At 40.1% G+C, this 26,699-nt stretch overlaps 2 protein-coding genes across 5 annotated transcripts; one reads left to right on the forward strand and one right to left on the reverse strand.

Annotated features, from left to right (window-relative positions):
• Positions 1-483: 483 nt before the first annotated feature.
• Positions 484-11,607, forward strand: vrk3 (VRK serine/threonine kinase 3). Of its 3 annotated transcripts, none has more exons than XM_022216769.2 (16): positions 484-609; positions 1,901-2,118; positions 2,243-2,389; positions 3,827-3,949; positions 4,065-4,223; positions 4,839-4,979; positions 5,205-5,248; positions 5,446-5,512; positions 6,150-6,234; positions 6,324-6,426; positions 7,045-7,137; positions 7,214-7,346; positions 7,699-7,816; positions 7,897-7,955; positions 9,058-9,194; positions 10,884-11,607. In XM_022216769.2, the coding sequence occupies exons 2-15, from the start codon at positions 1,902-1,904 to the stop codon at positions 9,192-9,194; spliced, it is 1,626 nt and encodes a 541-aa protein (XP_022072461.2). In that variant the 5' UTR covers positions 484-609; position 1,901; the 3' UTR covers positions 10,884-11,607. The 3 variants fall into 3 exon arrangements, with proteins under 3 accessions (XP_022072461.2, XP_022072462.2, XP_051794361.1); XM_051938401.1 differs by lacking the exon at positions 484-609 and adding an exon at positions 782-919; XM_022216770.2 differs by lacking the exon at positions 3,827-3,949.
• On the reverse strand, positions 11,450-26,482 carry LOC110967226 (rho family-interacting cell polarization regulator 1-like). Of its 2 annotated transcripts, XM_022216767.2 has the most exons (17): positions 26,316-26,482; positions 23,460-23,536; positions 22,655-22,788; positions 22,449-22,527; positions 22,325-22,348; positions 22,160-22,213; positions 21,425-21,574; positions 20,483-20,546; positions 20,344-20,387; positions 20,138-20,263; positions 19,351-19,499; positions 19,145-19,253; positions 16,642-17,253; positions 15,708-16,111; positions 13,273-13,363; positions 13,093-13,186; positions 11,450-13,017 (listed from the first exon to the last, which is right to left on the reverse strand). In XM_022216767.2, exons 3-17 carry the CDS (start codon positions 22,744-22,746, stop codon positions 12,947-12,949), a joined length of 2,163 nt encoding a protein of 720 aa, XP_022072459.1. In that variant the 5' UTR covers positions 22,747-22,788; positions 23,460-23,536; positions 26,316-26,482; the 3' UTR covers positions 11,450-12,946. The 2 variants fall into 2 exon arrangements, with proteins under 2 accessions (XP_022072459.1, XP_022072460.1); XM_022216768.2 differs by lacking the exon at positions 23,460-23,536.
• Positions 26,483-26,699: the final 217 nt, after the last annotated feature.

Raw genomic sequence — 26,699 nt, forward strand, 5'->3', positions numbered from 1 at the left:
AAGTAAAGAGACATACAGCACTGAATGCTAATTATCATAATGAAGAGATTTTCAATCTTTCTGTTTGTTTTCTGCATTTCTGACACTTAAAAGATGTTCACCACCTAAAACAACCACATAATGACAAGAATATTATGTTTTATTTACTCACATCGGCTTTTCCAAGTAGTCAAGTGAGTTTTTTCTGTTTGTCTATTAATGAAAATTTAGCTGGAGATCAATTTTGGATTGAGGCGTTTGTGTGCTTTTTAGAAGACTGTCATCTCAACAGCTGTATTAAGTTCATGAAAACTTCTTTTGCCGCTGTTGAAAAATATTTAGAATTCATTCTTAGGTCAGACTACGCCGCCATAACGCTCCCTGTACAGATCCTGACTGACCTTCATCTTATTATCAGTTGTGGCAAAAGAGAGCTGGCAAAAGCTCCATCTGTTGGAGGAAACATTTTGGCTGCAGTTAACGTGAGCTCCTGCAGGAGGCAGCAGCTCCAGCAGCTACAGGACTGTTTTTATCCAGAGAAGAAGAAACTAAACCCAAACTTCCTGAGCGGTTTGAAAGATAGTATCACTTTATCTGCTTTTTATTACTCCCCGGGACATTTTGAAGAAGGTACCAGTTTTTTTTGGATCCAATACAAAATAAATTGCAAGATGATGTTTTTGCTTTTTATCTCATGCGCTATATTTGTATTTTTATACAGTTTAGCTTCAGTATTAGCTAGCTAACGTGAATTGTTCTGTCCTGTCTTGGTTTTCTGGTTGAAGAGAAAGTGGTGAGCATGTTCTAAGGCCAACTCACTCCCCGGACAACTCACTCCCCGGTTAACTCACTCCCTGGTCAACTCACTCCCCGGTTAGGGTTAGGGTATTTCAGCTTTCAGTGTAAAAGGATATCATCCATGGATTTCAGCTAGTTATAGGTAAGTAATCTAAGCATATGGGGAATGAGTTTTCTGGGGAGTCACTTTCTGGGGAATGAGTTGTCCGGGGAGTGAGTTGACCAGTATCGTATTGCTAACAGTGCTAATAGTAACAGGCTAAGGGAAACTAGCTGCTTCTATTATGGGACAGTTTGAGATTCAACCCTGACATGAAATCAGAATGGCGTTTAGCTTTAGATGAGTTGACTTTTACACTTATGTTTTGCACAAGAAGAAGTGTTTTTAATTTGATGAAGTTGGACAAATGAAGGGAAGAAAGAGTCCTCCTGTTGTTGCCATGGTTAAACCAGATCATGTCTCTCCATCACTGTCAGAAACACAGTTTGGGTAGTTTTCAGTACTAGTGACTGTGTTGGTTGTGACAATTACATTCACACAAGCAATATAGGTGTTAGACAGATAAAATGTGCACTACTTAAACTTTTTAAAACAGATTTACTAACCGTTGTACTGTGAAAATTTGGTTTCTGTCGTTACAGTTAGAAAAAGGATTAAATTTAGTTACAAAAGATTTGTAACTGGCAGTTTCTTAACCACACCCTCATCCGTTCATGATACTCCTTTGACCATAGAAGGTCACCTTAAAATGCAGCTTTATTTTGATGACACAATTCCACGAGTGGCATGAGAAAGACAAGAACATGCTGCTGGCATGCTGACTGTTGGCGTGTCAGTCTGGGACATTGCTAAACACTTTTCTGTCCCCAGATGTCATGTCTGACATCTGTGGGAAGATGTGTCTGATAACATGATCCTGGACCCCAAGAAAGGGGAAAGAGTGAGACAACATCAACTACCTCTGTGTGACTTGTTCCTGGAGTCATTTCTAATCTATAACCCCACTCTTCATCTGCTCATTATGAGTTTTAACATAGTGTATACTTAATTGTTTCATGGCATCCCTTTTTTGTATTAATGCCTTGTACTAATTTCCTTGTTTGTGTGTGTTCACTCTTGCAGAATGCCTTTCCATTTCTGTCCCCAGTGTGGGACAAAGCTGCAGCCTGGTTTCAGATTTTGTCCATCATGTGGGGAGAAACTTCCCTCTGCTGCTGTTGAATGTGGACCTACAAGCTCAACTGCTTCTTTAAGTCTCTCTACACCCGCAAGGACAGAAGCAGCAAAATCTATAGTGAAGACAAACCGTGCTTCAAGCCCCAGTAATGAGCCCAGGGAAAGTAAGGGAACATATCTTTGCAAAATTTTATTAAACATTCAGTTAATGTTATCCTTAGATGTCAGCCTTTGTTTGGTGATAGAAAGTTTTGAAACATAAATTCTCCTTTTCTGCTGCCCCTGCAGATATAACATTATCTCCAGCTTTAACTCGTCCTGCGCTACAAAAAACCCGTAACTCCCTTCGCCTGGACAGGCAAGTTAAACTCAGCAACAAGAGCAATGATTCATCTGCGGTGGCCTCCACTTCTCCTGTCAAAGATAAGACTGAAGGTAAATAATTAAAATGCTCTGGAAGCAGTTTTACCTGGAAGATTTTGTTTAGTGTTGTCTGACTCACTAAACAAAACATTCCACTGAGATTTGAATAAGACGAGTAAAGAGTCAATGTAACCTTTTATTAAAGAAAAAAGATAATCAACTTGTGATAACATGCACAAAGTCATAATCAAAGTAATCAAAGCGATTGAAGAAAAATAGCGGTCAACAAAAAATATGGTGACCCAGCGCATCTCCTCAAACAATGAAAAAACGTCAAGACAGATGAACAGGTAAATATATTCGCTTCATTATCTACACTCGTGCATGTGACCGGCTATTCTCTATTCAAGATAATCACAAAATAATATCATAACCAAACAAACACTAACAACAATTAACATGCCACTTAAGAATATAATAAAACAACAATTCATTCATGGCTCCTACGTTTAGTTTTCTGATAAGAGATAAAAGAAATAACAGCAAATAAATTTAGTAGCATGAATGAACTGATGAAGCGCCTCTGCAGGGCTCCAGACTGCAACCTGTTTTTGAGACTGTGCCAGTTAGAATTTCAAGTGGTTTCATTGTGAGAATGAATGATGATTATAAAGCTGTATTGGTGTCGCTCTAACCGGCACTTGAAGCTGCCGGTTTAACTACAGTGGTGGAAAGTAGTACTTTTATAACCTCTGTGTACTGCGGTATTTACACTTAAAAATGCAGTCTTCCTGTGAAATGCACATGTAGAAAAATCACCTGGTTTCATCTTGGACAAATCTGACATTACATCATCCTAGTTTAACTCCTTTTAAAGTAATTTTTGGTCTCACACCTGTGTGAGCACCGCAGCTACTGCAGCCTGCGATGTGAGGCGTATTGGGAACATTGCTAAATTGTTATTTCTGTCAATAAGAAGATGTTCAATCAGTGTTGTGTTTTATCTGTGACAAGGTGGGAGGTGGGACCAAATGAGAAAGTAGGTCGCAGCAATGAAAAAGTTATTCTGGATCCCTGCTGTGTAATATTTGCTCGTTAGCAGGTGAAAGTCACACTCAACAACAGATTAAGTAACAACCTTTTCTGAGCAGAACGAATGCTTACTAAATAAAACTAGACGTTGCCTTTTTGTCCCCCGCCGCGCTAACACGCGAAGAGGGGGACCTAGTGTTCGCCTCCGTCCGTCCGTACGTCCGTACGTCCCGCATCCTTGTCTGCGCGATATCTCATGAAGGAATTGTCGGATCTTCGTCAAACTTGATGTCAACATGTATTAGGATGATCCCCCGACAACAGTCAGTTTGGGTGACCTTCGCATAATTTTCAAGGTCACACCGAGCGTTTGTTGACTTTGACTTTCAAATCCATGTCTCCGGCGGGGGACATAGACACGTTAGTGTCAAACACTTGTTCTCCTAGAAGTCAAAGAACTGTGATTTACATCCACAGATAATGGTGTCAGGTGTCAGGGTTCTCCACTCAGGCAGCCCACGGTCACTTTCAAACTTGATGCAGAACTGGTGCCAGATTCGCTTTCTTCTTCATCTCCTCCTGGAAAATCCCCTCGATCTGGTGAGCAGACTGTTCAGTCTGATCACTCAGTGCCTTATGAACACAACAGTTTCTTTCTTCTTTGCCGTCATAATCTTCTTTAATCCATGTCGATTGTTGTTGAATTCACATGTAGTCAGAGGAAAGTCCAAACTGTCCAGTCCGGCTGTGAAGCAGGCGGAAGAAAAAAAGAGGCTGTCAGTTAAAGCAAGCGGGACAGCAGAGACTTCAGCAGTAGACGGCTCCTCTGTCGCTTCTCCTCCTTCCTCTACGATATCAAGGTCTCCTTTAAAAGGTGAGCTGCGACCCCACTCAACTCTCTGGCTTCAAACAAAAAAACAAGAAGTTTTTAAATTGAATGTTACTGAATGTGCCTTTCTGTATCTTCGTGTTCTTGCGTTGTGCACAACAAGTTAATCTAAAGGCTTTAAACGATACAGGTTTAGAACAAAGTTTAGGTGCTGTATCTACTCCAGGTCTCGAATGACGATGGGGTTGTAAACGCTCTTAGACGGGGTCTAAGAATCAGACTAATTCCTGGGTAGGTTTTCTGTGGGTCAGATTAGGAAGAATTTGGGGTGCCAATGAAATCACTCCTTAAACAGTCTTCATGTTTGACAGTTTGGTCAATATTTGTACAATACTTCTGTCACTGAAATAGGAATTGCTCTTTTATGGTGCATTTTACATCAATCTTTTACAGTCTTTTCCAAACAGTCTTTTTAATTGTTCTCCTTATGGTTATTTTCTTTCCTCACAATACAAGATGTTGCACACAAACTCATCCATAACCAGACTTATCAGGATGTCAGAGTAAAGTGCAAGAAACAAATGTGCAGTAAGAGTATAATTTAGGCTTCTCTTCCCAACATAATTAATTTGGAGTTACTGGTTGAATGTGCCGTGGCAGGAAGAGGTAAAGCCAAGAAGGCAAAGCATGCGCCTGCTGTGGAGCCGCTGCAGGAAGGCGAGGAGGTGACGGACACAACGGGCAAGAAGTGGATACTGATGAAGCTACTGAGTCAGAGCACGACAGAGCTCATCTATGAAGGTGAGACTGAGTTCAGAACATCAGGGGAAATAAAATGAATTTTCAAGTTAACAGCCTGTAATATCAAAGTTACTGTTAAATCCTTAAAAGCGAATACAAAGTGTTGTAAGAGTAAAATAGATCATAACAAACAATAAAAATTAAGCAAACCATAAATTAATGAGAAAGAGCACTTATAATAAGTACAACTATAATGGTTGTATGATATTGTTTGTTCTTTTTCAGTTTCTCTGTCTAGTTCCAAGGACTCAAATCACATCCTGAAACTGGTAAGTGCCAAGGCCTGTGGGACATTTTAGAGTTTGAATTTGTTTGATGCTGTGTCACTGAGGTGCTATTATTTTAGAAATAATTAACTTATGTATTCATTAACTGCTTTTTGTTCTTTATTTCTGTAGGTAATGCTTCTTCAGTTCTTTGACTTCACTGTGTAGAATCAATTTATCTTTATTATTTTTACTCTTAGGCTGCTAAAGACGGAAAAATCTTCAATGAGCAGAACTTCTTGCAGAGAGCTGCTAAACCTGCATCTGGTGAGTGTTCAGTAAACTACCAGTCAAAGATTTGGACTAACTTCTCATTAAATGGTTTTTATTTCATTATTGTCTACATTGTAGATTATACTGAAGACATCAGTACTATCAAAGAATACATATGGAATTATGCTGTAAACAAAAAAGTATTTATCTTCAGTATTAATCTACAATGTAGAAAATACTGCAAATCAATAAAAAGCAGTGAAGGAGAAACTTTTGACCGGTAGTTCATGTTTTAGTGTGTGTTTTAACAGGTTTTAGCCTCAAAAAGCTGTAAATGCTTTTTTACTTGTTCTACTCAGCCTCTTATGTGTTGTGATGATAACTACACAGTAAATGACCTTGTTAAAACAAACCTAGCAACAGTATTTTAGTGTTTATGTTAGGAGGTGACAGAAAGTCACACAGAAATGAGTCAGACTCAGAACGACTAACAGCTACCGTGTAAAATAGAGAAAGATTGCAAGAAGGGTTCTTTTACTTGTGATCTGGTTACACAATGTCACATAAAAGCTTGATTTCATAATACAAATACAGCATCAGCAAAAACTTGTTTTCCTCTTTATATTCGGCTCTTCAGGAGTGTAATGTTACATGCAGTATTCATCACACGTGATCATTCTTGTTTCTTCAGTGGATAAGTGGATCAAACAAAACAAGATGGACTTTTTAGGGATTCCTTCCTGCGTCGGCTTTGGTCTTCATGCAGATTCATACAGGTGGGAAGTTTGTCTGTGAATATTCACACATTGTTACAGAAAAGTATTTTTGCATTGACTGTGGGATTTTCTTTTTTTTTTCGTTACAGGTTTCTGATTTTACCCAGCATGGGCCAGTCTCTGCACTCTGTCATTGAGCAAGAAAACCAGCTTCTGTCTGAGAAAGTTGTTCTTCAGCTCGCCTGTAGAATAGTCAGTGTTTTCATAAAACTCTTCACCCTCCTGTTGTCCTCATTTACGGGCACCAAAAAATATTGTTTCCTTGTCTGAAAAAAATCCTCAAATTTCTGAAAATTTGAAAAACCTTCAGGAAGAAAATTCCAATAATTCCTTAAAAGTTTCCCTGAAAAGTTTTATTTAAAACAAATCCCCCAAATTTGGCAAGAAAATTCTTGTAAATATTTTCCAAAAAATGAGTCAAAATCTTCAAAAAAAATAATCCTAAAAATATTTAAAGTGATTACATATATATCAGTAAAACTTGTAATGTTTTCTGTAAGACCAAAATCCAGCAAAATTCACTGGATTTTGATTGATTTTTTTAATGCTCTTAAGAATCATTTTTAACATTTCTTTTTTTCCACCAAAAAATGTTCAAAGATTTTCCAAAACTGTTGAAAATGTGGACATTGGAAGTTTCACTGTGAAAATCTATATATTTTTTCACATTTTCAAACTTTAAACCAGGTCACTTTTGACCTGTAGGATGACACGAGGGTTAAGTTTAGTCTCCAAATAAGACATTTAAAGTAATTATTAGAAATAATTCCCACTTTCTTAACAAACTGAAACATTTCTTCCTCCCTGCAGCTAGACGTGCTGCAGTATATCCATTCAAACGAGTACGTTCATGCTGACATTAACGCAGAAAACATCTACATAACACAAGGACAGAAATCACAGGTGGGGAATATTCAGAAGTGTTGTCTGTGAGTGTCCATGGCTGAAATGATCACTCACTGCTCTTGTGTGTGGTTAGGTTTACCTGGTAGGATACTGCCATGCCTTCAGGTACTGTCCAGGAGGTCAACATGTGGAGTACCGTGAAGCCAGCAGGACGCCACACGAGGGCACCGTAGAGTTCATCAGCCTGGACGCTCATAAAGGAGCAGGTGAGTCCACGGAGTCCTCATCTGTAAACTAAAACCCTCCACCAGTGTCACAGAATTATTTTTCACCTCATCATATATATATATATATATATATATATATATATATATATATATATACATATATAAAACTGTAATTTAAGCACAGTACCACATTTATTTTCTTCCTTCCATGAGGACGTCGGCGTTCTGCCCACTCTCCATCTGTCACACATGAGACTGATTTAATTTTTCTCCTCTGAAGCTGGTTGTGATGTTCTTCAGTCTAAAAAGCTCTTACAGCATTTTACTTGATTATGTAAAACAGGAATATTAAACACCTGCTGTGTTGTTTTGATGCATCACCGTGTTTCAGCTCCGTCTCGCCGCAGTGACCTGCAGTCTCTGGGTTACTGCATGCTGCACTGGCACACAGGGACGCTGCCGTGGACTGGACTCACTCAGCCCGACCAGGTTGCAGCCCAGAAACAGAAGTGAGAGAGAAAAAACACTTAGAGCTACACTTTGTAACACAAATGAAATCCAAATAACTAAATATAAGTTCTGGATGTAGGTACATGGAGGACGTTGAAGCTCTGCTGAGCCACTGCTTCGGGAAGAAGAAAGTTTCCAGTAAGTTTAAATGTTTCTTCTATAACAGTGGTGTCAAACTCATTTTAGTTCAAGGTTTCATCTCAAGTGGGCCGGACCAGTAAAATCAGATAATCACCTATAAATAACCAAAACTCCACATTTTTCTTTTGTTTTAGTGCAAAAAAATACGTTCTGAAAATGGTCACATTTAAGGAATTATCTTTGGACAAATTTTATGAACAAACTGAAATTTCTTAAGAAAAATAAATTCAATTTCAACAACATTATTCCTCAGTTTATCATTTACACATTACAACTTAGAGATCAGAGTGTCTATTAAAGAACAGAATATTTAATCACAGGTATCTGGAACTGAACGATAATAGTGATGTTTATGATCCAAACGACAAGGAAAAAAAAGGCAAAGAAAAACAAGGCACAATATTACAAAAATGAGACACAAAACGACAAAAGCAAGACACAAAGCGACAAGTCAGAAAAAAAAAGACCAAAAAAAACTGAAATAAGACAAAATATAACAAAAATGAGACAGAATGACAAAAATGAGACAAACGACACGAAACAAATGACAAAATCGAGACAAAAAACTACATAAATTACACAAACGAGACAAACAAAATGATAAAAGCGAGAAACAAAGTGACCAAAAAAATAGACAAACAACATAAACGATACAAAAACCCACAATACAACAAAAACGATACGCAAAACAATGAATAAAGTAAAACACAAAATGACAAAAATAAGGCAAATAACACAAACGAGACAAAAGGAAACAAAACAGCAAAAACATGAGAGAAAAGTCAGACAAAAATAACTAAATACAAAATGACACACAAAATGAAAAGAACAGTGAACAATCTAGTATTTTACTTTATGATCAAAGCAACTTGTCATGGTCTCAAAATTATTTTAAATTTGTAATTTTATAAATTTACAATTTGAAGCTAATGTCTTCTATAATTCTTTCTCTTTACGAAGTCGTCGCACGGCCGGATTGGACCCTCTGGAGGGCCGGTTTTGGCCTGCGATCCTCATGTTTGACACCCCTGTTCTATAACGTATAACAGGGTTGACAGCGGCTGTGTGGTAACATGTCTCTGTGTGTATCGTGGTTCAGGTGCGTTTCAAACCTACCTGACTGCAGTGATGACTCTGCAGTACTCTGAACAACCCGACTACTCGGCGCTGAAGGCTGGACTCAGTGATGCTTTAGTGAAGCTGGGAGGATCCATGGAGCAGCCGCTAAGCATTTAGGTGAGAAAACACAACGCTGCAACTCCCAGTTAAACATCTTTACGAGTATTTGGGTAGGACGGAGCGGTGTTCTTTGAAGCAAGATGCATTAGCTGTCTCAACCTCTAACCCTAGTCAGGAGTAACGAGTGTCAGTCAGAGGTGATGGATGTCATGATCAACTTTCTTTCTTAACTTAGATTTGCTTCATCAGGTGCTTGTACGCTCTCATAATAAAAGCTGTTTAACACCCCATTTGATTCTTCTTTCACACAAAATGGACTGTTTGTGTGCCGCCCACTTCAGTGTAAAGAGATAAGTTGTTAAACTGGAGGATGATGAGAAATATTTAAAAATACATTATGGTGGCTGCAAAGTCTGGAAGGGGAAAAAAACTGGTAGAAAATTGTTAATCATGCCAGGGAACAGATGTTTATTTTACCACTCAGTGCACTTTGAGTGCAGTTTGGTATTACTCTGCCAAGGAACGCCGTGGAGTTCTGTGAGAATCGACGTGTGTGAATCCGTCTGTCTGTGTGCAACATCACTCAAAAACAGACAAATGAATTTGTATGAAATTATCAGGGAAAGTCAGAAACGAAACAAGGACCAACTGATTAGATTTTGGCAGTGATGCAGCTTTTTCCTTATGTCTGAATTCTTGCTTGTGTTGTACGTTGCTTTGGACAAAAGCGTCCGCTAAATGAAATTGTAGAATTATAGCCTGGATCCACGGATTTGTTAAATATTTCCCATTGTGAGATAGCATCACGGTAACCATGACAACAAGTGGACACTGTGTCAGTTACCTGCTGACGATCACATGATTGTGATCCTACAACAAATCGATGGAACTTATCTGTTGGAAATCTTAGAATGAAGAACTGATTACACTGTGGGGTGTTTCCGAGTCCCAATAATTCCCGCAAACCGCTACATATTTGTGTCACGCGATTCGTATCCGTACATAACATACACATGCCTGCATCACCAGCTGGACACATGAAGGTTCTTCTGGTGGCGTGACATTTACAGTTTGCTGTCACACATGCATAACTGCCCATTTAAGTCCCAAACACTGAGTGTAACCTCCTTTTTAGCTAAATACGTTAGCATGGTGATCTCATAGGTTAAAAGAAAACCACTTTCAGGCACTGAAATTTCTGGATTTAGGCTCAGCTCATCTCAGAAACTAGTTATTTTAAGTCCTAGTACATAGATTTTCATAATTAAGATACTGAGACTTGATTTTTATTTGTGGTACTTTGTGTGAGAGTGTTATTTAAAAGGAAGAATGTGCAGAGGAGAGCATTAATGTTCTCCAGCCCTGATTCATGCCTGCTGCTTTTTTTTTTTTTCCAGCTGCACATTCAGCGTTCACCAATCAGAGGCTTTAGCTGCAGCCTGACAGGCAAAATCCAGGGTAACAATATAAAGTGAACACTGCAGTAATTAAAAGCAGCCTAGATGAATATTCACGTTGTTCTCATTTATCATCATCTGGATTTTGGTAGTTGGACAGTAAGAAGTCAGATCCAGAGAGAGGAAACCATATTAAAACTATTATAGTGAGGACGACGGCGAGTCGCTCTTATGTCCGGAGGAAACGACACAAATTATAACAGGAATATGAAACTTATACTCTGTCAAACCTTTTGTGCTTTGTGAGTGACAATAATATTCAAATATTTCTACTTTGTTTTATTTTCAGAGGAGCTCAAACAAAGGAAGACAACTGGAGGATTTTTATCAACTTGTTTCCATCATGCTGTTTTATCTGTGAGGTTTTATTGCACTGAAAGCTGTGCTGTAGTTCAGTATGTCTGGATTTTCATTTCGAGAGTTCTTGGTGTTTTTCTGTTACATTGCACTGCTGGTTTTAGGCTCATATGAGCAACAGGAATTGGATGCAAGTTCTTCTGATGCACAGATTTTGGGTGATGTTTACACGTTGGTGGTTAAATGTTTTAGAGCATTTGTGTGATTTTAGATATTTATTTTGTTCCACATCTTACTAATGCTGAATACTTCTCTAAGATGAGCTAACATATAGATGAACACAAAGGAAACAAACAGAAGTCCATTCCAAAACAGCGCCTTTGTGTTCTTTGACATTCAGTTTTTAACTCTGAGCCAAAGCGTGCCATAAAGACAAGTACTCATTTATACTCTTTAAAATGCATTTCTTCTTGGGGAAAAACTGGCTGTGCTTCATGCTGTTCTGACGTTTAAAAAAAAAAGACACTCATGCGGATTCATTCAACACAACTGATGTGCTAATTTTAAAGAAACCTTTATAAAGTTTAAACATTTTTGAACATAAACATTTGAACATTTCAAGACATATACATTTCTTTATATGAAACAGTAAATATCTCTTATTGTGCACACTCTTAAAGTAATTCCGAAAATAAACACTGTTATCTTTTGCCTGATCTCTCCTGTCGTGGCATTTTAAATCCTTACATCTCTTGTCACTTGAGGCACTTTCTGAATGACGAGGCTTTTGAAGAAACATGTGAAGCATGACGCTGAAAGACTATAGCGCCCCCCATGAGGCGGCTTTTGGACACAGTTACACACCGGACGGCTTCCTTGGAGCGGAGCCGAGCTTACACACTTATCAGTTGAGCTTTTTATACAGACATGCTGGCAGCGTGAGGCAGCTACACATGCAGGTTTAAATATAGTTCCACACTGCAGATTGTTCTCAGGTTTAACCAAAACGAGCTCTGAAGAGAGACTTCTACCTCTCAAGTGTTTACATAACGACATGTTCATTCAGGTACAGCTTTGAACATTAAATCCGAGCATAAATGTTCTCATTAACTGTCTCTGATGCTTAAAATGAATGGTCCTCTTCGTTTTCAGGGTACATTCCTGGTTTGGAAATGACTCGATGTCCCCAGACAAACATCACATGCTCATGAAGTATTTGCCTCTAACAAGGAAAGAGCTGTGGGCTGTACACCGATTTAACACTGACACTCATAACCTCTGGAGTTTTTCACATCCACAAATACTGATATCTTTGTAACGCAGCTCAGTAACTGATTGTATGCTTCACTGTAGATTGAAAAAGACAAACTTGAACTCATAAAACCATTTCAAAATGATTACTTTAAAAATAAAAAGCACTGTAATAAAGCCAAAAACAAGGCCGCTCTCATAGCTGTTCCTGAAATGCTGACATTTTGGACATGGATTTTTCACATGACAGGAGCAGTTGATCAAAGTGTAAACTTAAGTGGTGTCGCGCTTTAAAGGTGGAGTCTGCAATTCTGGAGAACAATTGTTCATATCTAGCTTGTTAGCATATTTAGCTTCACTCTCACTCCCACAGCCCCCCTCCATCCTGTTCTGGAACAGTGTTCTGGATCAGTCCAAGTCACTTTGTTTCCCATTTACAGAGGCAGGGCTGTGGACAAACACGGTACTAAACAGACAGCCAGCACACCATGAGAAGTTTTCACTAAATTTGACAAAAAAAATGCATCAGATTAGAATTGCTGACTCCACCTCTAATCTAGGCAACATGATGAAATGTCATAAGAATGATTACCGTCAGACTGGCAGTCGACAACCTCGAGGTTTTTATCGTTCTTGGTCAGAACAAGGCAAATGTGTGCACAAACTCCACCATAATGGAAGAGCTTGTTTGTCTGAGCAATAAATGAAACATCCTCAAGGCCTCCGGTCCCGCAGTGTAAAGTGAGAGATGGCACCAGTAATTCTGAGTGGGAGAAATGGATTCAGCGTGGTTCCACTGCGTCCTTAGAAGACTGAAGTGGCCAAATGGCTGGGAGTGGAGGGACGCTCCTCCTGGTCATGTGATGGTTTCTCTCCTGAAGGGTAAAAAACGCGCAAATTAACAAACCTCTCACATCAGCAGTCTTGTAAACAACTGACAAACCTCTCACCGTGTCGTCCGTCTCCCTTCTCCTCGCTGTGCTCCTCCTTCTCCTCAGGAACTTCAATCTGACCCAAATCCTGCACATCACCCACACTCGACTCCTTTATGGATGGACAATGTTTTTTTTAAACCACCTTTTCTTTCTTCTTTTTTTGGTCATAAAAACAGTCAACAGTAATTCATTTACCTGTGATTCTGAGAAACGATCTTCATCCGAGTTCCTAAACCCTTCTGGAGCCTCCATAAGGATCTCAAGACCTTCTGCCTCCTCCTCATCGCTGTCAGGTGAAAGAAAAACACCGATGTAAAGACAACAAGCATTCTGCCGGGAAGGAACATCTTATTTCCAACTGACAGAATCACACATAATCTGTCACCTCTCCTTTCACACTACACTATTTATACATAGTGATGGATGCAAACCCAAGTCTCTATATTTTCATTAACCCTCCTTTTGTCATCATTTACAGGCACCAAAAAATATTGTTTTCTTGTCTGAAAAAATCCAAAAATTCAGCAAAAAATTCCCCAAATTTCTGAAAATTTGCAAAACCTTCAGGAAGAAAATTCCAATAATTGCATGAAAGTTTTTTTTTTTTTTAATCCCCCAAATTTGGCAAGAAAATTCTTGTAAATATTTCAAAAACTGAGTAAAAATCTTACAAAAAAATCCTAAAAATATCTGAAGCGATTACATATATATCAGTAAAACTTCTAATATATTATTTAATACCAAAATCCAGCGACATTTGCTGGATTTTGGTTGATTTTTTTGTGATGTTCTTAATAAACATTTTTAACATTTCTTTTTTTTCCCACCAAAAAATGTTCAAAGATTTCCCAAAAATGTTGAAAATGTGGACATCAGAAGCTTCACTGTGAAATACATATTTTTTTCCCCACATTTTCAAACTTTAACCCGGGTCAATTTTGACCCATAGGACAACACAAGGGTTAAATCTAAATAGATGTCCTTATTATGCAACATGTTGTCCTTAGTTCTCCAAAATGCAGCCAAACACAACTGCTGTCTTTTGCAACTCCTATTCAGAGACATAAATAATGTCAGTCATCAACCATGTGAACATATTATCTACATAAAGTAGGTCACATAAACAAACGTGGAAAATAAGATAAAGATCTACTGCCTCATTGATGTCATACTGTCATAATTACAAGCAGTGGGCAGAAAAATACTTTATCAGACTCAGTAATTCTTAGTCAGACTTTTCAGGAATCTACAACATGAAAAGATCTACTGTGGTGTCAGCAAAGCCACGACAATCCATCACTTTAATTTGGATCTAAATTAAATCCAGTAAACAACACTTGCACACCTGATTCAGCCAAATTCTCTTCAGAACAATGTCGCTGCCAAGTGCTTTGAAGACTGTGTGGAAGTGAACCGAGGAGAACTGGTGCCGTTTCAAAGGCACAGGGAGGCTCACGCTGTTTTTTTCTGTTTCCTGTTGTTTGTATGAAATTCACGTATGATAGATCAAGAAATATCCGTGGTATTGTTTTTAAGGTCCAGTATTCACTACCTTCAAGATTCGCTTTGTAGGAGGTTTGTAAGGCTGAAACAAATGTCTGTTTTACCAATATGTCTGTTAATCTATGTGATTCATTGTCCTAATAAAAAGCTAAATTAGGTTCACTTTCTTTAACAAACTGTACGTCGTTTTGTAATGCAGAGTTACATATTTAACTGCAAAACTGGGGAGTTAAACTGGAAACTCCAACATGATAAAAATAAACAAAAAAGAGACTTCTATATTTAACTCCGTACCACAACTCCAAAAGAAATCCACGTTTGTAACTGACCCCTAGTGCATATTTCACAGCACAGAGCAGCGAAAAAAATTCCTTCTCTCCTCTATAAAAATATCGCTTCCAGCTGTTGCCTTTAACCTGTATGGTGAGTTTGTCAAACAGCGTTATGGTTATAAAATCTGAATCTTTGTGACGCAAAACAGCTTGTAAACACTGCTGGTTTGCATGTCAGCTTAATGAGCTGTGTTTCGGTCAACATTTCTTACTCTGTCGTCTGACAGCACAGACTTGGCTGTATTAAAATCGTAGAATACAGTAAATGTGAGCACAGAGAGAAGCAATCATGCTGTAAAGATGCCTCTGAGCCACATATCTCCTGTATATTTCCTCTTCAGGTGCCACTGAAGTGTACAAGCCACCATTTTTGTTCACAGTAGAGCAATTAGCAGCTCATTAACCGCTAATTGTGCAGCAATCCAACTGTGTATCTGAATTTGGTTTAGTGTACAAGGTGTTTTTCAGGCTTTTTGTTTTGTTTTTTTTAGCTGAAAACAGCTGCTGAACCTGAAAACTACACGAAAGCAGTGAGAGTGAATCAAAGCAGCAAAGCTGAGGGTTGGACAGTGAGCTAAAACTCACTATAAAGCTGCATAAAGGTGAGAAAAACAGCAGATCTGGTGATAAATCTCTGCAGGTTCATCCATAAGAATGACCCCTTTAGCTGTGAAATATTCTGTCATTTGATACATGGTGATTATAGCTGCTTTACAGAGGGCAACTACAGGCTGATTTAATAATGAAGCACAACATTAGCAGCACAGTAACCATTTCTTTCCTAATGACACTGACCTTCCTCCAGAGTAAAAGATCTCCACATTCTTTTCCTCTTCCTCCATTTTCTCCCCTTCCATTTGGTTTTGGTCCTCGTCAGGTTTCTTATCCTGCTCTTCTTTCTCTCCTTCGTGCACCTGTTGTTCCTCCACTTTCTGCAGCTGTTCATCCACCCGTTTTTCATCTTCTGGCTGTTTTTCATCTTCCTGTTGCTCATCTGTCTGTTGCTGCTCATCTTTTTGTTGCTCATCTGTCTCTCGCTGCTTCTCTTTTTCTCGTTGCTCATTCTTTTGTTGTTGCTCATCTGTCTGTTCCTCATCTTCCCCCTCCTCTTCATCAAGATCAGAGCAGTTGAGAAAGTCAAAACTTTCAAGGGCCGTCTCAACTTCTTGAGTGAAACTAATAGAAGTAGGAAAAGGAACCTGAGGGAAAAACAAATCCAGGTGTTAAAATATCACCGTCAGCATATCAGACTTTAAAGACACAACAGACTGGATTTAAAAGACGGATGCAGCGGCTGTGATGCTACTTGGTAGTTTGTCAGATACAATTTTGAAGCCTTGAGTTTGATATGTTTCAACCATCTTGGTTGAAGGGTGAGGGGTGGATCTGAGAACTGGAGGACACTGCACATATGGTAGCAACCTGTCAGTCACAAAGTAGACGTGCTCTACAGCATCTTTTTATCGATGTGACTGTAATTTACACCATGCTGTATTGAAGGAGAAATGAAACTAGCAATTGAGAGCATAAACTTATTAAGAAAATGTTCATTGAGGCAATAAGAAGAGTCTTTTTTGAATAGATTTCTCTATAATCTGATGTGTCACTCCTCTTGGCCATTAGAACACTTCAGCTCAGCACGGGCTTCACTTTTCAGTCGTGAAAGCTACACTCATCTTTTATAGACCGTCTGTGACAAAGACACATGTAAACCTGTTCTTGATCTCACCGTTGGAGCATCTTCTGCTTGGTTTAGCTCATGGACGGACTCAGCTGGCCGACTTTGATCTACTTTGCGTCCCTCTGCTGCTTCGGCTATGTTGTTTTCTGTTTTTGCTTCAGTCTGTTCAGTCTTTACTGACGAATCCTCACATGGAAGATCCTTCACCACCTCTGAAGACACATCTGCACTTTCCACCAACACAGGAGGTACAGAGGAGACGTCGGGGCACGAGCTGCTCCCGTCTGCTGAGGTTTCTGAGAGGTCCTCTGACTGGACAGATGCTCTGTCAGTCGCGGTACAGTCCGGGCTGCTCCCTCTGACGAGGCTGTGAGAGCAGGAAGTCTGCAGATGGCCGTTGGGCACAGCATCCGCCTGAGAGAAGACCTCACCGGCTTCTGTCTCGTCCTCCTCTTGGTTGGACGAGAGCGACGGCGTGGACGCGCTGGACTTGTGCGGTGTGAACGACAGCTGAGTGGTGAGAGTGGTTTGCAGCATGTTTGAGGCCGTCAGCCTCTGAGTGTGATGAGCCAGAGCCGGACTGGAGGAGTCATCGGAGGATTCAGAGGAGTTGGACCAGACCGTTCCATTCTCCATTTCACCCTGACGCTTCAGCAGAGACTAGAAAGGAAACGAGATGAGAGGCAACAGTTGAGAACAAGGAAATAAACAGAAAGATCAACCTCATCTCCACGTACAGCAGAGCACTTTGTAAACACACTGGTTATCAAATTACATCCAGAGCAGCGATATGACTGATTCAAGCAGCAAAATGAAATATGAAGTGCAGGGAGTGACTGATTTTTGGCAGGTAAAAAAGAAAAACGGGTGAGACTCAACTCATGAGTCTCTGCTGACGTCAGCTTATCCTGCTGCAGGGTTTAATATCAGAGAAGTGAAGCTCCAAGCATTTCATGCCAAATGATTCAATGCATGAATGTTATTTCAGTTCAATTAGGATCAATTCTTGCTGACTTTTCAACGATGTAAACAGTTGAAATGAATTTTAAAGAGACAAGAGGGGCATGATTTATGAGATAATCTCTACATTAGAGTCATAAGAGCACTGGACTCTGTAAAAACACTGACATTGACTGTTTACTAGCAACTTAATACTACCTGATGCACTTTATATTTATTCATAATGTAGAGATTATTGATTCATTTTGTTGCAAAATTCACAATGCCAATAAAATAATTCTATTCTACATAAAACCTTCATTTTTCTTGCAGAAGGGCGAATGACAGAATTTCAGAAATAAACCAAGCTAGTTCCGTCTGCTGACAGTGACCTAATTGTAATTTTTGTAATTAATTACTAGTTTTGGCAGTTATGTTGAACCATTTTTTTAAAACCGCAAATATTTGCGACTTGAAGCTTTACAAATAAAGATTTGTCTACATGCTGGATCCTAATATAAGCTGATGTAACCACAGTATTTGAATAGCATTAAACTAAACTAAGTCTTCATATGTCACAAATGCATTTTTATGGGGTCAGAGCGCAGGGTCAGCCATAGTACAGCATCCCTGGAGAAGGAAGGTTTAAGGGCCTTGCTCAAATGCCCGACAGCGGCCACATCGGGGTTTGAACCTCTGACCTAATCTGTAGTCCAGAGACTTAACCGTTGTGCCACCACTGCCCTACATCAATGTGTAATATTGTGATTTTGGCGACTTGTGATTATTTTATACACTAAACCATCAACATTTATCATTTTATTGATTTTATAAGCAACATAATTTAAAAGAAAGTTGGAATTAATTCATTAGGATTTGATCAGAAAATGACACAATTCACAGAATTTACTAAACCCTTTTAGAGCCCAGACCTGCTGCCGTAGGTTGATTACTTGTGGTTAATAAATGATTATTGTTTCTAAAGTTTGGTCTCAATAAACTCAACTACAGCTACAACTACGTCCCAACACACCGGCTGTGCTGAGGTGAACCGGGGTGCCGCGCTGCTGAATTCACAACGTAAGGACGTCACCCTGCCGGCCACGACACTGTGGAAAGCCTCCGCCATCGAGCGGCTCTGCCTGGGCCAGCCACGAGGCACGCTCTTCATCAAGGTGAGGAAGAGGAGGGACATATTGGAGCTCTACTCAACCACTATTAAACAGCTACAAGGACCACAGCTGCGCTCATACATGCTGCTGCTGTCACACAACCCGCTACTGCTATCGGTCATTCTGCGGCCACCAGGCACTCCACTCCCACAGCCACACGTCCTCACACACAGCCCTCTGCGAATGTCCTCACACACATCAGTGCTACCGCTACACACAAAGCAGTTTGGGAGCAGCTGAAATAGAACAAGCCAGTGAAATGACAGTAATAACAGCCATCAGTGATACAAATACACAGAAGTGTAGATATGCAGTAAGAACAAAGAGTGTACAACTGTGGAAACCCTTCATGCAGATTATGAACCTGCAGTGCAGCAAAGAACGTGTGATGGAGTTGGTGGAAAAAGCTGAGGCTGAGTTTGTCTTATAAAGAGACTCACATAGAACACCTGCTCTCGCATAGAAGGCGTGTCAGGAGGGCTCTGATTGGACAGAAGTCGCTTAGAAACTGTGCTGGTGGAGCAAGTCTGGTCATCCTTATCAAACGGACTGAAAAAGAGACAGAAAAACAGGACAAAGAGTGAGAAACAGGACAGAAAGACAAACAAAGGATGCAATAAAAGGTGTGTGCTGCAGGTAAAAGCACCTCCAGGTGACCTCCAGGTTCAGTTTCACCGTCCCGAGGTCGTTGATGTCCACAGCCAGCGTCTGGGGGAGGGGGCAGAACAGGTCGAGCATCTCGCAGGACACGCTGCCCACCACCACATGATTGGCCAGGCTCTTCAGCTCCGTCACCTTGACGACCAAAAACAAGCAAACCTCAGAGAGATGACGACACGCAGAGACCACAGAAATCCAACCAGACCGACGTTATCTGCAGCCTCTGATCACAGCCACAATGAGGAGCAGCTTTCTGAGCTGTCGTGATAAGGCCACGGTAATAAGATATGTTTTCTTAGTGTCAATAAAGCATGTAAAAGGCAAAAATAACAATGAACTAATCCAACAAACAAGTTCCTCTTGTACAGCTAATGTCTGATATAGAGTATTCCTCTGTGCCGTAGACTGAGTCACAAGGCTGCATTAGAAGACACGGTTCTTCATTACAATGAAAATGGGGATGATCGTTTCAATAGTGGTTGGCAAACATGAAGCCTCCTGCACAACAAGTGTGTATTAATTTGCCGTTAAAAACAGAGCCTGAAAATGCACGCTTTACTCCTGCTCCAGTAACATTTAATGGCTAAAACTGCAGCCAGTTTAGCCACTAATCTACAACCTGAAACTACATATTAGCGACCTGTTTTTAAAGATTTACAACTTGGAATACAACCAAGTACAAAGGTTGTCCGAAGCCCTAAAAGATGAACCAACACGTTTGTCGTCTTTTTGCAGGATTTCAGTGATGTCATCTTAAAATCTGGCTTCATTACCTTGATTGACAGCAGTTCTGTGATGAGAGGCAGGAAAACATACTCCTCGCTGTCCCAAATCTGCTTGTTGCTGACTTCCACGCGGCCTCGTAGCCTCCAGCGCTGCCTCCCATAGCGCATGAGGACCTGCCAGGGCCACAATTAGTCGATGTGATAATGCAGGCACAGAGGCTCGCATAACAATGTGCTCGTGTTGTGCGTCTTACCTCATACTGGTCACCGGCACATAGCCGTGCGAATCCAGCCAGGCCTGAAACATCAGAAACAGAAAAATGAGAACTGGACCAACAGAGAGCCAGAGAGTCGAGAAAATGGGAAGTAACATGAGGGTAGACGATGACTCACCCTTCATCTTGACATGAAATTCTCCCATTTGGCTTTCTATTTCACTCTCAAGCGAGCACATGTGCTGCAGAGAAAAAAGTTTAAATAGTGACATAAAGAATTTAAACAATGAGTCACTTAACCCTGTGAATTGTTTTAGAGTCGGAACCTGGAAATCTAACTCAGTCTAAGCTCAAAATTCTGATATTTCATGAAAATTACTTTATTCTGTGTCTTATTTTTAAAAACTGGCAAGTATGTACATTTTTTTCTAAACCAGTTCTGTAAAAAACTGAAATTTCTGTGCTCCTTGACGGCACCATGAAGCCATCAGTGGATTAACAGTCATGTGACAAACATTTAGGGACTGTTTGGCTGAACTGCACGTTGTGTTCACACGGAGTATAGATAGATAGCAAAAGTGCAGAAACAAATTCCAAAGCATGAATACTAAAATATTCATTGTATACAGAGTCAGCTTTTATCAGTATTGGTAACAACTTTTCTTTATGCTTAAAGGAATTCTACTTTTCTTTTCTTTTCATGGTTTGTAACATACTAAACGCATCATGCTGCACACAGACATTTTTAGTTCTGTCTCCTTCTAGTTCTGGTTGTGTTGTTTCCATAGAGGTGCAGGATGTTTATGTAGCTGTGAAAAATTAGCTGACAGTGAGGAAAAATGCCACCGAAGTGAAATATGCCCAGAAACTGTTTGGTGTTTAGAGGATTAATCAATAAGTGACAGATGTTTAACCAGTAAATATTTTAATAATCGATTGTTTTGGCAAAAATTCAGTTTTTATCGCCTGTTGTGATGACTTTGGTTTGTCGATTGCTCAGTAAATTATTCAGTAATGATGAGCCACAGCCTAACTCACACTAGAATATACATGTTTTCTTGTCCATTTTTGGCAAAATCCTCCAAAACAAAGTTGACCCAGTGTTCATGTGGACACCTACCTCTGTACATTCCCTGTAGCCTTTGTTGGCTTCACTCAGACTCTCTCTGGCCTCCCTGCTGCCAGTGGCCGAGTTAAACGCTGCCACCATCTTACTCGCTCCATCACGCAGTCGGCGCTGTATACAATAAGCATCGTACAGTTCCTCAAGCTGGAAAGGCAAATATGGCAAAGTTATTAACATTTAGTGTCTTTGATATTTAATGGAAAAGATTAGATTATTGTCTAGTCATTATGGCAGCAGATAAAGCAAAAAAAAAAAATCTTCATACAAAGTCACTATGGTAAACGTGAACAAACAGATGAATATATTCTCATTCAAGAGACACAAAACAACATGAGCATTCATCTAATGAATTCAAGTCCAATATTCACCATCCTATTAGCTCTGTTTTGTTCTCCACCAACTCTTACCAAAAATATCCGGCTCCTTAATGTGTCACTGTGTTCACCAGCTAATCACAACTGTGTTTTTTTCTGCCGTGTGATTATGAGCAGGTAATGCAAAGTGGTTTTATAAATAGTTGCTGGCTAGCAAAGTTGTAGGCAGTAAAAACAAAACAATACGTTGAAAAATGTTAAAAAGTTCCACAGAAATGAGGAGAAACTACAGAGATGGTTGATAACACTGTTCTTCCTAAGGCGCAGTCCCTTGATTCACAGCTATTAATAAAATAACATTAATTACTGCAGCTCATTCATTCATCTTCATTCAGTTCCATGTTTACACACAGACCTTGCTGAGGTGGAAATCCAAGCGACGCATGAACCTCTCTATGGCTTTCACTTGCTGCAGCAGAAGAAACAATTATTAATAAAAGACTACTAGAGTAAAGTCTCTTCTACCTGAACACAGTTTCAGTGCTCAAATCTTAAAAACAACTGGTGTAAATGAACGCACCTTATCCAACTCATACAAAGACCCCTGCAAAGGAAAGAAAACATTTAGAACCACAAAGCGTCACATTAACACACTGAACTGTAGTCGATACTGGCGTGACTGGTTTGACAGCAGGAGCTCTCACCAAGCGACCGTTCCTCTTGTTTTCTCTGATCTGCTGACCCAGACTGTCCAGCTCCAGCTGGTGGACCTGCAGGTACGACCTGCCGACAGAAACACATTGTCTTTACTGCTGTATCTCAGACTGAACAGCAGCAGTTTTCCAGTGATGTTTCACCTGGCAGCCCTCCACTGGAATCAACACAAACAGCCTGAGATGTGTTTACTCACTGTAAGCCTCTGCGTAAGGCCGCGTACACTTCATCCAGCCGCTCGGGCTGGGGGGTTTTAGTGGGTGGCAGTTTGGTGGAGCCTGTGAACATCCTGCTTCCTTACAAGGCACGTTTCTCTTGGATCAAACAGCGCTGAGGGAGGGAGAGGAAGACACAGAGATAGAGCAGCGGATCATTTCTCACAAGGCGTTCTCGCACATTTCAATTAACCCTCGTGTCGTTTTGAGGGGCAAAATTGACCCGTTTGAAAGTTTGAAAATGTGGGGAAAAAAACAAACATATTTTCACAGTGAAACATCTGATGTCAACATTTTCAACATTTTTGGGAAATCTTTGATCATTTTTTTGGTTGAAAAAAGAAATGTTAAAAATGTTTCTTAAGAACATTCACAAAAGAAATTCAACCAAAATCCAGCGAAATTCACTGGATTTTGGTTGATTTTTTGTGAATGTTCTTAAAGAAAATATTAGAAATTTTTTCTGATATATATGCAATCACTTTAGATATTTTTAGGATGTTTTTGGAAGATTTTTACTCATTCTTTTGAAATATTTACAAGAATTTTCTTGCCAAATTTGAGAGATTTTTTTAAAAATAAAACTTTTAAGGAATTATTGGAATTTTCTTCTTGAAGGTTTTGCAAATTTTCAGAAATTTGGGGATTTTTTTGCGGAATTTTTGGATTTTTTACAGACAAGGAAACAATGTTTTTTGGTGCCCGCAAATGAAGACAGCAGGAGGGTTAAAGCATATCTGAAAAGGGCAGTAAAGAAACTGTGCAGGCAGAGAGAGTGCTGCTCACCTGTTGGAGATATTATCACTGCTGTGGCATGCTCGGAGCGTGGAGCACTGTGGCTTTAACAAACTGAAGGACATGTCCTGTAATTAAACAAAAATGGAGACGTTACAAATGAAAATGTCTCCTCATCGCCTCACACTTTCCTGTACCTGGCGGGGTTTTCCTACTCTGCGATTACAAGCTTTCTGATAATTACAGAAGTCACCAGAGAGAAGACAGAGGAAGGAAAAAAGAGGACACAATCCACTCTTTCACTTCCTTGCCTGGCTTTGTTGCAAGTCTGAGACAGCGGCACACTCGCAGCAACCACAGTGGCCACCTCTGACAACAGTAGGGAGTACAGTCTGCCTGGGCTTCTCTTCCCCTTCCTTCCCTCCCACCAGAGCACAGGAAGTCTAATGGCTGACTCTACACAGGAAATTCTACACAGAAGTTTGGCCCAAGAATATAAAACCATCCCTCCACTGTGTGCGAGGGTGTAAAAACTGACCCCTTTTCTTTCTCCCAAGCAAAGCATATTAGTGATGCTCCGGTCGGGGGAAACTATAAGAAGAGAGGGTCGTGGCTGAGCTAATCTACCCACAAAAGAGATTACAGTCTTAAACCAAAGTAAATCTGTCAAGCAGAAGCCTAGCCCTTATTAACCAATGGGGATCTGTGAATGAAGCAGCAACTGGTGGCATCTGCTCTGCACCGGACTCACAAACAGGAGAGAAATCTGTATTATTTTAACAGATGGGATCAAGTGTTTCGCCTGCTGGAGCTGCTCGGATGGGAAAAAAAAAAAAAACCCACACAGATTATAGTTTGATGCGATCAAAGCCTTATTAAAAAACAACAGTGTTGATGTGAGATTAAGCCGCAGACACCCTGCTGTCCTTCTGGTCGACGTGGGCTCGAGGTGCACTGAGTCAGGGGTCCAGTTAAACCACTAATCTCACCTGCACCCTGCCAGGATTAACTGGTCAAGGTTAGAACAAAGCAAAGAAAATACGCAGCGACATGAGAGTTTTTATGCTTGAAACACTCCATTAGCAACCAGCTTCTTCCAAACATGGAGCATGTGCAGGACCCGGCTATAAAAGTGCAAAGTCATTATGAGAACACACATTAAAAAAAAAAGACCCTCAATCTTACACACTCCCACCCGTGCAGCACACATAGCTATACATTAAGCCCACGCACAGGCTTTGGTGATATTAATAATTACGAGAGCCCTGGTTTCCTCTCCGTCAGATGTGCTTTTATCCCTTTCCTTACATTAGCAATCATTAGCTGGATTAATCCTCTCCATGGAGCAGCGGGAACAAAGAGGATACTGTTCCCAAACACCTCACAAGACTGGAGTTTTGTTTAAGAAAAAAAAAGCTTTCATGCACTCACTAGAAGCACGATATACAACCATGTTCAGGGAGACTTTTGGGCCCATGAAGACAACAACAACAACCTGGGGATCATTTAAACTGATTTAACATGCAGCTAATTATTATTTCTATTGCAAGCTGATTGTGATTGTTTAGTCTGTCATGTAAATATGAGTTAAATAGAGGCCTTAATCTGATAAAACACTGAAGATAATGCATTTTGGGAATCCTTTACTTGAATAATGAGCCAAACCATGAATCATCTGCTCACAGAAGGCTGTATAAAGGCAAAAATAAATAGACATGGTAAGAACTTTAATGTATTAACACAAAAACTGGAAGTGCTAAAGGTTTTCTTTAACCCTCCTATTGTCCTCATTTACGGGCACCAAAAAATATTGTTTCCTGTCTGGAAAAAAATCCAAAAATTCAGCAAAAAAATTCGCCAAATTTCTGAAAATTTGCAAAACCTTCAGAAAGAAAATTCTAATAATTCCTTCAAAGTTTTATTTAATATATTTAATTTTAAAAAATCCCCCAAATTTAGCAAGAAAATTCTTGTAAATATTTTTCAAAAAATTAATAAAAATGTTACAAAAAAATCATAAAAATATCTAAAGTGATTACATATATATCAGTAAAACCTCTAGTATTTTCTTTAAGAACATTCACACAAAAAATCTGCCAAAATCCAGCGATTTTGTGAATGTTCTTAAAGAAACATTTTTAGCATTTCTTTTTTTCCACCAAAACTGTTCAAAGATTTTCCAATAATGTTGAAAAAGTGGACATCAGAAGTTTCACTGTAAAAATATATATTTCTTCTCCACATTTTCAAACTTTAAACAGGTCAATTAACTCTATGATGGCAAACTGTGGATGAGCTCACACACTAATCTACTAATTATTTCAGCATTAAAATGTCTGTTTCTCTCACGGCATTGGAGCAGACAAAGTGTCCATCCACACTTTGTTTGAGGAGGAGAAGGAGGAGGATGAGGGAGTAATGGTGTTACAACAAAATGCAACCACCTCTCCTCCAGATTACTGGATTAGCCTGACCGGGCGGCAGCAGGCCACTGAGTCGGATAAACACGCTCGACACGCCGCAGCGGGACTCTTTCCTTCCAGCAACAGCTCCAGGATGGAGTTCAAGCCGCTAAACTTGTGAGACGCCGTCGTGCCAGATTTTTGTATTCCGCTCATATCCCACCCCAGCCCACGGAGCTCATCACAGGCCACGAAAGACTCCTCTCCCGGCCCCCAACCATGACCCCCCCTCACCGCTCGCTTTCCCTTCCGACATCAGCTCCACCGAGTCCCCCACAAACACCCAAACACCGCCGACGGGGAGAAAACGGGGATGAAGTGAGCCGGAGCCCGCTGGCCGTTGGTGAATTCGTCAACATCACAGCAAAGCAACTTCACGTCGCACGGACTCATGTAGCGAAAAATCATCTGCTAGTGACCTTGATAAAAAGCAGCAGCTCCCTACCTCTGTCTGAACGCCCGACCACCCGGAGAAGACGACCGCAGTCCCATTTGAACACGGCGCTGGCCGCAGTTTGCAGAGGTTTACAGTTATTCTGGGCGCTGTCCTTCTCCTGGATTTCGCAGTTTTTTGTGTCCACAGTCAAACCGTCAGCAAACACCGACAACCACATCCGGCTGACCGCCTTCAGAAAAAAAGCACCCAGTGAGCCTCTGCTTACTGTTAGAACAGGAGCACAGACACACAAGCATTAATGTGTCAGGAAAATAATAATAATAAAAGAACACACACAGTGTTTCAAAATCGTACAAAACTCAGTCAAATATCGAACTGGAACAGACCAATTATACCCAGTTTAACCTCCTAGGCCCTGACATCCATTTACGT

Source organism: Acanthochromis polyacanthus, chromosome 2 (genome assembly GCF_021347895.1).
Source record: "Acanthochromis polyacanthus isolate Apoly-LR-REF ecotype Palm Island chromosome 2, KAUST_Apoly_ChrSc, whole genome shotgun sequence".
Taxonomy (NCBI): domain Eukaryota; kingdom Metazoa; phylum Chordata; class Actinopteri; family Pomacentridae; genus Acanthochromis; species Acanthochromis polyacanthus.